The 11,933-nt window shown below is 33.6% G+C and overlaps 1 protein-coding gene across 1 annotated transcript in view; it reads right to left on the reverse strand.

The window, feature by feature from the left end:
* The window catches only part of CEP290 (centrosomal protein 290), a 46,094-nt gene that overhangs the window by 19,798 nt on the left and 14,363 nt on the right, over window positions 1–11,933 (reverse strand). Inside the window, 10 exon segments of the mRNA XM_079303016.1 lie at window positions 538–993; window positions 1,770–1,881; window positions 2,230–2,381; window positions 4,429–4,634; window positions 5,435–5,546; window positions 5,679–5,852; window positions 6,958–7,188; window positions 8,876–8,978; window positions 10,569–10,684; window positions 11,701–11,850. Coding sequence (XP_079159142.1) covers window positions 538–993; window positions 1,770–1,881; window positions 2,230–2,381; window positions 4,429–4,634; window positions 5,435–5,546; window positions 5,679–5,852; window positions 6,958–7,188; window positions 8,876–8,978; window positions 10,569–10,684; window positions 11,701–11,850 — 1,812 coding nt within the window.

Consider the following 11,933-nt stretch of genomic DNA (forward strand, 5'->3'; position numbering starts at 1 on the left):
AACAACAGATACAATCATATTATGTAACATACAGTGATCTTGAAGAAAAGTGAGAAAGCCTTCTTAAGATTTCAGGGCAATGGTTGCAAAATATGCTGAAGCAGAATTACATGAGTATAGCAAGATTTCTAACTATGCTGCCTAATTACTGACCCTGGATTTTTTTATTTTTTTTTTTAAATATATGGATCTGGAGCAAAGATTCCACTGCAAGCTCATGGAACAAAACCTCAGAATGCTGGTCTGTATTTAATTTAATTCCTTATTTAATTAGATGCGTAACTTAAATCAATTTAATATAACTGCATTTATAGTTAATGTCTAGTTCCTATGTGCCTTAATTGGGCACAAAAGAAGGTAATTAGTACATATATAACTGCACTGACTTTTACAGAAAACAAAATACGATATTCTAACTGTATTTTGAAATCAGTAAGTTTTACAATAAAACATATATTTAGGTAACAAACTGAACTGAAACTTAATTTAAATGCATATCAGATAAGCAAAGCTATTCAAAGCTATAAAATCACAAACCTTTTGAGCTCCTCTTGTATCCTTCAATGCACTTACTAATTCTTCTAAACTTTTCAGTTTCAACTCCAGCTCTAATGCTCTGTTTTCTGCATTTCGACGCTCCTGCTGGGCATGCTGAACTTCTTCCAAGGTCTTCAGTTTGTCATTCTGTAGCTGAATCATTGTTTTAGAGAACTTTTCTTGCTGTGCTAGAGGCAGAGCACCACTAAACTGTCTCCTCAAAGACTGAACCGTCTGCTGTAGATGTTTGGCTCTATTTCTTCCTTCAAGTCGGGCAAAATATAAGGCTTGATCTCTCTCATCAAGCTTCTGCTCTAAACGTAGATTATGGATCTCCATCTTCTGCAGTTTCAATTTAAACTTCTCCAATTTGCTTACAGCAACAGATTCACTACCTTGAAGGGCTACGATATCTTGATGCAGTTTTGCGATAATTGCTTTGTCATCTGACTGTGCCTAAGAACAAAGTTGGTAGAACAAATTTGTTTTTTATTTTAACATAGAATATTTTAACCCAGTTTATATGCAAATACAAACAAGCTGGTTTTTTATAGATATGTATTATATATTGCATACATTTTATTTCACAGAGAAGAGTAAGAGTCAACCTCTAATAGGCTTTTAATTTTTCCAATATTGTTTCTACATCCACATTTTATAAGTACACCTTTTCAGATACTGACCTTAAAAATGGTCTCTTCCCAAAAAGACCAGAAATTGGGTAAGAAATATGTACCTAAACTTAGAAAATATAAATGCCGACACAAGTGTTGGATTTAAGGCCTCAAATCTTTCTATAACATGAAACCAAATTCCAATAAATTGTTTTAGCTAATAACAAAACAAAATAGTAAACCTAATAGTAAACACTGTAAATCTTCAATATTTACAAGGAATTTGTCACCTTGTAAAAAACGAACACTTTCCTCAAGGAAAAATGTGTTTTTTCTTGACCATGTATTAATGAACAGGAATTAATTGTATGTAAATAATATGGGAAAAGGTCAGCATCTGTAATAGTTGCACAGCTAGAATTGGAATAAATGGAGAAGTAAAAAATTAACATAATACAGAACTTTTGAAAGGGTATGGGGCACTACAAGGACTAGCTTGCTAAGATTCTTCTGAAATACATTTGCAGCTTGTTAATTCATTGCATAATTACCTCATTTCTTCTCACTCCAGGGAAAAAAAGAGTCCAAACTGACATTTTAATAAAGGCTGAACTTTACCTGATAATCTAAAATTTGCATTCTAAGATGCTCCACTTCTTTATCTCTGTATTGCTGACGGGCCTCCAGAGCTTCAACTTGTGTTTGTGCTACATCAGACAGTTCTCTTAACCTTCCAGAGAAAACAAGAGTATTGTGTTACTTGAAACACTGAATAACTTAGTAAGCTTTTTTTTTACACAGCATATACTAAGAAAAGATACTTAGTATGTTTCCTCATACCAAAACATTTTGACTTCATTCTTTTCAGCATACAGTTCTCTGTATTGCATTCTTTATAGTCAGGATTAAATGCTCCATTTTCATTACCAAATTTGGCATGTATACATGCTCAAAAAACCAGGCATTGAAAACTGGATGCTAGTGATACACAAGTAGTGTATTATGTAAGACTAGCATGCCTGAATTTTCACACATTTCTGAACATACTGAATTCAAAATTTGTAACTTCAAGACTTACTTTGATACTTCGATCTTGAGCTCCATCTCACGCTTCTCCAGGTCCATAATTTGTCGTCTATCTGCATCACTTACTGCCTTACTTACACTCTTTGACAGTTCATCTCTTAATTCCTGTTCCACTTTCTGCGCCTCAAGATTGATTTTGGTGAGCTTAGAAAAATCAAAACCAGAAACAAACAATAAAAATGGTATCCTAAGCACATAACCACTCAAAATTCACAATGAAACAGCAGCACCAAAAATATTTTTTTCTTTATGAGTCATTACAAAACACAGCTCAGCCAGGATGAGATTGTGTTCAAAACCCAGTTTCCCTTACTCTCTGCCTAAACATCTTTTTGTTTGCAGGATTCCATGCACATAGGAATGGATACACAATTTGTTACAGAAAAGGATTCTAAACTTATTAGTCCTTATTAGTAAATTTTCTTAAAAACATTATTGCAATAAATTGCTCCTAAAAAAAAGGAAAAAAAAATGTGAACACTTTAGGAAATAAAAGCTTTACATATTTATATAGTGCCTTTTATATTGGCATCGGTAACACAAATAGAGGTTATAAATGCCCAGACTGACAATAATATTGTTCTTTTATCCTTTCTAAAAAAACATTCTTAATTAAGTAATATTCTTCCAAACAGCCTGATTTTTCAAGTAGATTATCAAATACTAAGTAACCAATATTTTGATTCAAACCAAAAAGCATTAAATTAGATAATCTTTATCTTTCTTAATCCTAACACAGAGAAGCCCCAGGATTTAATTAATACATACAGTTATGGCCCGTTATTCTCATACTACTTCTTGTTAATAAAAATAACTGATTTCCTAAACAGACAAAAAAGAAGTGCAGGGTATCCTCACAAAATTGGAAAACTAGAAGTAGAATGCTGAAATTGATTTATGACTTTAAAAAATGTATAGTAGACTTCTAGTTATCAGTTCTTAAACTGATATCACTTACAACTTTCATTAATTACATCCACACAATTTTGTTGTCTCTTTCTTAACCAAAAAAAAAAAAACAAAACAAAAAACAAAAAACAAAACAATTATACGAGGTTAGGAGGTACTGACAATTGAAGTATAAGAAACAGAAAATTTATGTCCTGGAACTATAGAAATGGGGCAAAAAAGGGATATAGAAGTCCAAGTAAGAAAGAATGGCTTTAGGAGTTCATCAACTCATAATGAAGGAACACCATCAGACCTAAAAGTATCACAAGACAAGTAATATATACAAAAAGGAATATGAAAAACGTGACACTAAGGTGCATCACCTAAAGCATTTCTTATAGAAATAAAAGAACCCATCTCATCAGATAAGGCTTTAGCAATACTGCTGCTGAAAAGCTTTCAGTTACTACACCTTCCAGATTAAATTAAATCAAAACAATGTAACAAACTATGAAAACAACAGAGAAACCGGAAGTCACACAGCAGGAATCCAAAATAGTTAAGACTACACACTAGCAAAGGACAAAAAGTAGAAATTAATACAATCTTATCAGCATTCCTATCAATTATTCTCTTTCTGCCCTTGTGTAAATCTGTATGATCCTATAAACAAATTTATTGTAGAAATTGTAATAAAGTCTCTTGCTGGTAAAAATGAATTTCTATGAAAAATTAAACTACAAATAATGTGGACAAAAAATCTAAGAATTTTAATACTGATAGGACATGAATACTAAGGTTCATCAGCTTCAATGACACTACTTCTATACCTGTATAGACAATGTGTGGCATAAGACACAGCCAGTCTGTAACAGAATCACAACACTATCATTTGTACAAGGGATGCAAAGTTCTACACTTTTTTTCAATAATTGGTAATTATAAGGAAAAAATCATAAGGAAAAGAGATCATGTGGATTAGACAAAAATCTGGAACAGACATTTTTCTTGCAGTCTGCTGACAAAACTAGGAAACTGTCAAGATACTCATCATGTGTTTTACTATTAACTTATTTTTAAAATAAACTACTGACAAATTAAGTTTTATCTTTCTTCAATGTCTTCCATATGCAAAAATGCAGCTCTTAAACGCTGCAAAACTATTTTTGGCATCATAAGCTTATTTATACACTTATTTATTATTTATATATTTATATTATTGATATAAACAATTTTTGAAAAGCTCAAAATATACTTTCAAGATGGATCAATTTAGGTTGTTAAATCTCAGCAGATTTACCTCAGCAAATTTTGTTTCCAATTCAAAATTACGTTCTTCTATTTGCTTTACAGTACACCTTAAGTGTTCATACATTCGTTGTGAATGTTCTGCTCTTTGTCTTTCATTTAGTTCCTTCATTTCCAGCATTGTGATTTTCTTAGAAATGGACAAAATCTCACTGTTGGTTATTGCTTTTGTGGCTTTGTCCATGGCATTGTCACCCCCTACAAGAAAAAGTACTTAAATTAAGAAATACACAAACTGATTCAACTATGAAATGTATTTCCACATGAAACCAAATATGAGTATTGCTTTATCTGTGTCAAGTATACTTTATCATCTGTGCTATTTTTTTTTAAACTGGAGGCTTGGTTATCTTGCCTTATTACATGCTTGAAAAGTATGTAATTTGAATAAAATACTAGCATCAATTATGCATGCATATATCTGCAAGCATGGTTATTGAGATTGATAATTATTTTCCTTGAACTCTTTCACCTTATGCTTAATACAACTGGCAAATCTTCTGTAAATTTAATTTAAAATTTGTAAAAGAAACAGGGCAAATGAGCTTTTCTTGAAAAATGGAAATGAAATCTATACAAAGAAACCCCAGGTATTACAAAAGAATACTTTGTTACAAGGCATGAAACCAGCAAAAAGAAATCACTGTCTTGACAACCTCTGAAACACTGTGACTGACAATCAAGTTAAAGCATATTAAGAAAAAAAATTTCAGGTAATGTTGTATTAAAAACTTTTAAGCCCTTGACCCAGTAACCCAAGAAAGTCAAGGCAGAAGAGTTTCCAGAGAAAAATACCAAACCTGGTTTTAGTCAAATGAAACATCCAAACAAAAAAAATCAGCACAAAAATGGAGATTGTTACTGAAAGACATAATATAGTTATGATTTTCAAAATTTATTTTCATTATTTTATGACACATAAATTTTAAAATATTTAAAGTATTTAATAGAGGATATACCATTAGAGTTTAATCTTGCAATATAACTTTCATACTTGCCCAGTTCAGTCATCTGTTCCCAAGCTTGCTCTACAGTGTGAAGTTTTTCTTTTGTGATCTCCAGCTCCTTATTCAATGAACTTATCTGTGCTTTCAAGGATTCATTCTCACGCTACATGACAGAAAAGTTGCAATGTAACAGCAAATTTCTGAGAGAACATATCCAAAGCTTAGTTTAAAGATCAAACAAACAACAAATAACCCATTTTCTAACCTTAGGGTTAAAACATAACATAAACATTACCTCCATGTGTTCCATGTTTGTTGTCCGTTGCACAAGCAAATTATCTTTTTGTAACATCTCTCTGTATTTAGCAGTTAATGCATTGTACTGCTTATTGGCCACTTCTAGCTCAGACAATGGCACACTAGCGTCCAGCACTTTCTGCAGAGCTGCAATCTTAAAGCAAGCCATTTCCTATGAAAATAATCAACACAATGGGTTACTAAGGTCAGCTAGAAATTTAAATATAAAATTAGCCCATGTAAAAAGAGTAATACTTAATATAGTTTGTTTTTCTAAATTATTGTTCATCTTTAAAAAACACCTGCAATAAACATTGACAAAATTTCTCTGATATTTCAACCCTCCAGGTAATTTTATCAATAGCTGCCTCTCAAGGCACAGTCAAAAAACATTACAAAATTAATACAGGCCTTAATAGCAACCTGCAAGACCAAAAGGTAAGATTTGGTTTCACAAAATGATCACAGAATCATAGAATGATTTGGGTTGGAAGGGCACCTTTAGGACCATCTAGTTCCAAATCACCCTGCCATGGGCAGGGACACCCTCTACTAGACCAGGTTGTTCAGAGCCCCATCCAGATGACATTGAACGCATCCAAGGATGGGGTATCCAAAACTGATCCAGGCAACCTGTGCCAGTGCTTCACCATCCCCATAGCTAATAATTTCTTCCTAATATCTAATCTAAATCTACTCTCTGGGTTTGAAGCTAGCCCCCTTTGTCCTGTCACAATCCACACTCATCAGAAGCCTCTCTCCATACTTCTTGTAGGCTCCCCACAGATACTGGAAGGAGATGTTTAGGTCACCATAGACGCTTCCTCATTTCCAGTCTGAATAATCCCAATTCTCTCAGCCTTTCCTCATCCCAGTCATGCTGCTTTGGATGCAGCCCAGGACACGTTTGGTATCTGGGCTGTGAGTGCACGACTGGCTCATGTCCAGCCCCTCATCCACCTGCACCCCCAGGGCTGTTATCCACCTGTTCATCCCTCAGCCTGGATTGGTACCAGGGGCTGCCTTGATCCAGGTGCAGCACCTTGCACTTGGTCTTGTTAAATCACATGAGATTCCCATGGACCCACTTCTTGAGTTTGTCCAGTCACAGTACTTACATAAATACAAAGAATATTTCTATAAGATTTATAACAGCAATTAGCAAGCTTTTGGGAAATGTATTCAAGAAACTAGTAAAAATTCCATTTAAAAACAAAGCGTATTTCTTTCCAAACTGTAAACATAAAAATGTGTGCTATTACTACTATAAACTATACCTTGAATCGCTGCAAGTTTCCAATCTTCTCTGTAACTGCAGTCTCCATATGTGTTATTTCACCTTTTAGTTTCTCATTTTCTTTTCTGAGGTGCTGTTCCATTTCAAGTAAAGTGGTACACTGCCTGGTTAGTGATTTTTCATTAACTCGTAAAACAGTTATTTTTCTATTATTTTCTGCAAGTACTTTCTTTATTTCATCAGGATCCATCTGAAGTGCATCAAGTAAATTCTGTAAAACATTTTTTAACAAGACCCTTGTACATAAATACGGCAATGTACAACTACATACATAAGATTTCTTGCGTATTTTTTAATCTAGGTGGAACAATTCTATTAATTTGTCTGAAATACTTTATTTCTGCTAATAAAATATATGCACACACTCAACATATGCTCAAACATGCAATATTCTAAGAAAAAGATGACTCTTCAAAACCAGAAGCTAAGTACATTTGACTAACTGGAATTTTAATTAATGCTGATACTTTCAAAATTTAGAACAAGAATGGTTCTCTGCATTCACTGTCATTAGTCTTCCTGTTTGTCCTAAAATAAAAAAAAAATGTATTGGAAAGATTTTCTAAATAAAATAGAAGTCCTGTGGTTCCAAACAAACTCTAATATCCTGCTTTGAAGACCAAACTAGTACTAGTAAAGTACTAGTAAAGTAACCACAGGATCCCCTCTATAGTAACATTTATGTGTGTGTGCACACATGTTTGCATGCATGTGTAAATCCCAGGAAGGGCAGTGGTGGGGAGAGCAAACTGAGGTAATTATGGTCACAGAAGTCATGTGAGCTTTAGCTTTGCTCTCACACACATCAGCTTGCCAAGGAGATGGGTAGCAGAAATATGAGCTGTTAGAACTCAGCTGTCTAAACACACAGTAACTTCCAACACCCTGTGGTATTCTTGCCCTGTGTCTGCTTCTCTAAAAGGATATAAGTGGCTGACATGCCTTTGGTAAGTTTGGTGCCCAAAGACAACCACAGCCATTTAAAATTGCACTATGTCTGTGCTTAGACACCTGCATCAATCCCAGGAACTTCTAAATACCACCAACAGTTTTATTAATGTAATATTGAATTCAGACTTGATGGAAGTAAATCAAAATAGAAAGATGAATTCTGTTTCTTTTTTTTTTCTGAAACACTAATTCATATACAGTTATTAATTAACAGTTATGTATAATAAGATGCAACTGAAAGTAATAACCTTAGTGTAAACGAACATGTTTTCCAAGGGCTTGTTTGTGTGTTCCTCCTCCCAGTCAAACAGCCTGGGTAACAACTGCTGTTCAGAGAGCAGTGTGAGTGCAAATAGTGTGTGTGAAAAGAATATCCAAGACTGCCTTAGAAGGCATCTGCTCAAAACTGATAATCTTAAAGATCACCATTAGCAACCATAGCAAGAATAGTAACAATAAACCTAGAGACTTCAAATGTTGTCACCTTGAAAACTGGCATCCAAAATGCATAAAAACTTCTTAAAGCAGGGGCAGAAAGGGTTATAATGCAGCAGTCATAAGCTAGTTCAGATTCAGAAGCTTCTCCACTCTCCCTGCATCTTCTGAGCATTTGTGAGTGATTCTTCCCTGCTGGACATCACATCTCAGCACTCCAGATAATGGTCTGGAGGTACGAAGTGCAACAATTAGGGCCCCACACCTTGGGTGTGTGATGTGACCTCTTGGGGTGGTTTCTCCCCAGGGAATGGATCAGCAGACTGCAGGAAGGCAAACAGGCACACACAACACTGGAGCACCCCCATGCATACACAGCACCCTGGGGCACACACAAGAGGTGTGTGTGTACACACACATTTTCCCTATCAAACAAACTAAAGCAGAGTATTAAAGCCTCTGTTCTATGTCTTAAAATCCTTTTGAAAAATGAAAATAACAAAATTACTTACAGAATATGCCTTTATTTTTGTAGCATCTTGTTCTTTTTGTTCTTCTAGCTTTTTCATTTCCTCTTTAATATTTTCTGATTCTTTCTGCCAGCTTTCCTTTTGACTAAAACAGTAATGAATTTTAATATATTATAATGAAAGACCTGATTATTTTTAAAATTGTAACTTCAACAGCAATTCTGAAATATTGCAAACCAAGGTACTTACTTTTAGCAGTAGTATAGATTGAAAAGCACATGATAAATTGTAGATGGATTACTGAAAAACAATATCCTCTGTTTAGCCTACAGCTGGTTAAATGATGAAAATAATTCTTCAAAGAACATTTTCTTCAAGAAATGCATATTATAATGCAGATATATATATATACATATATATATATATATATATATATATATATATATATATATATGCCTTACTTTCCTATTTTTGCCTGCAAATCTTTCCTTTTATTGCATTTCTTTTTACTTCAGATGGTAAAGGACATAACTTACCACCCTTGTTTTGTTATTTCAGTGAAAACCACACCCAAAACATCAAAACATAAAAAGATTCAGCTTATTTAGCTTCACTTTGGCCCAAACTACTCTATTCATTTTTATTTATTTATTTGGGAAAAGAAAAAGCTATGATCTTTCATACATGTCTAGTAAGGAAGTTCCTATACACTATATAGCATTGTTTAGGTTTGTTTAAAAAATGGTTCATCAAGGGTATTCTAGAAGTGGTATTTTCTCTTCAAAGAGGTATCTAAGTTTCTTAAATACTGGAGTAAAATGGAGGAGATTAAAGAAAGTGACTTTTAATGGGACGTCAAGTCAAAGAATCTCCTCCAGTAACTGCAATCTGTACCAGATTTAGATTTTTTAGATTTTATGAATCATCATTTTATCCCTGCCATGGAGATATCTCACCTAGTAGTAAATGAGACAGCATATTACAGCCTTCAATAAAAAAGCTGTCTCATTAATGTCCAAAAAAGAGAAAAAATTGTCTGGGAATCTTAATTGATTCAAAGAATAAACAGAACTTTCTGAAAGGTTAAACCCTTATTCCAGAAGCCATCCAGGTGACTGTTCACTTCAATCCAGACAGTATTCAACTAATAGTTTGTTAATCGAAAAGACCAAATCATCATATTCATCCCTATCCTCTCAACAGATGAGAACACTTCTTAAATTTTTTTGACCATAAAAATAATTTTATAGCACTAGGTTCACTGAAGCATATAAAAGAACCAGGAGACCAAAAGAAAAACCAACCACAAAATCCCAAGAACCCGAACTTTTCAGAGATCTCTGACTGTATTTGGAGAGCAGTTTGCTTTTTTCCCCTCTCCTCCTCTCCACTCCCAAAAACCTCTTAGAACCCATACTTGAAAGTAGAAGAAAATGAGGCTAAAAAGTCCATCATACCAGGTTCTAGTAAAATGCAAAATATACGACACAGAAAGCAGAATTAAATCCTCATGATAAAATGTGCAACATGAGAAGAGTCCAGCAGAAGATGGTTTTGTAGGAGTTTTCTGAATCTTTACAAGATTAAAGAAAGCTATGGAGTCCATATCCAAACATGGCAGCAGACAGCACTTACAAACACTGAAGAACAACTTCAACACAGCAGCAAATCTTTCTTCAAGACTGTTAAATATTTAGCTAATTGAACTTTCATAATTCAGAAAAGAGAGAAATACCTTTGATATTCTTTATACAGCAAGCCTTGTTGATGACGAATTACTGCAAATTTTCGCTTGTAGTCCTCCACTGCATCTTCAAATTGTTTAAGTAACTTTTCTTTGTTTTCCAGTTCCTAATTATTATTTTCCAAATAAAAATACAGAAAATATTAATGTAGGTTCTAAACACAAAGCTAAAAATTTAGTCAAAATGGCAGTCCTTTGCACTTTCATGATAGATGCTTTTGCCATGAACTACGAATATGAAATATGCATTTTCTCTAGAAGCAACAGATGAAAAACATCCAATGAGCTTCAGCATTCACATTAATTGGTGTCAATGTGTTCAGCAAGCACATTAATTGGTGCAAAGTTGCACTGCAGGTTACAGCCCTCAAAGTTCAAAACACTATGACCTGTAGCTAGCCCACAAAGAATACTGAATGTCTAATTGGCAAGTGGCATTTTCTTCTCAGTTTCTCAAATACTCTTCTATTTCATAAGCATACAGAGTTGAAAAAATATTCTCCAATGAAAAAATTAAAATATTAGCAAAGACAGAAAAGGATAAACTAATGCATACTTTTTTTACACCAACTCTGAAAGAGTTCTTTATTACTATATGCCCATTTGTTATGTTTCCCATGGGAATCACAGGAATCTGTTTCAATGTATTTATGCCTTTATTTACAATTGTTGATGTATTTTTGACAAATAATGTAATGAAAATTCATATAGTAAATTAATAGAGACCTTGGCTCTATAGGGAAAAACTGTTCAAGTAGGATTTGCATATGAAGACTCAGGTGTGGAATCCAGACAGCAGTAAGAGAGAATTTCTCATAGAAAGAGTGCAACTGTGGAAGCAGAAGGAAGAGTGTGCAAATATTTAGATCAAAATTCAGATTTAAAACAAAAAAAAATCTGAATTGCTGTCCAAAATTTAGTTAGCTATTACCTTTCAGGCTTACAACATAATAAAATACTTACAGCTTTAAATTACAGAATATCTCAAAGAGTTTAGTAGATGTTAGAACACCAAAAGAATTTCAGAGAGATCTCTCGTGCCCATACATGGCATACTACTGGATTTGAAAGGAATTATATACATGTTACAAATATTCTTTATTTCAAGGAATATGTAAGTTACCTGTGTAAGATGTATTAAATATTCATTCAGAGAATTAATTGTATTAACACTTGAAGGTGCCATTCCTTCTGGGAGATTCACTGTTTGGAAGACAATATTGGCACCTTCTGACTGATGTAGTAAGCAAATTTCATTTTTCATTTGTTCAATCTAAAGACAAAAGACAAAACTATCAAAAAGAAGTACGTCTGGCTATTCGATTTTAAAAAATGATGAAAAATATATTGCTACAT

The sequence above is a fragment of the Erithacus rubecula genome, assembly GCF_903797595.1.
Source record: "Erithacus rubecula genome assembly, chromosome: 4".
Lineage (NCBI taxonomy): Eukaryota > Metazoa > Chordata > Aves > Passeriformes > Muscicapidae > Erithacus > Erithacus rubecula.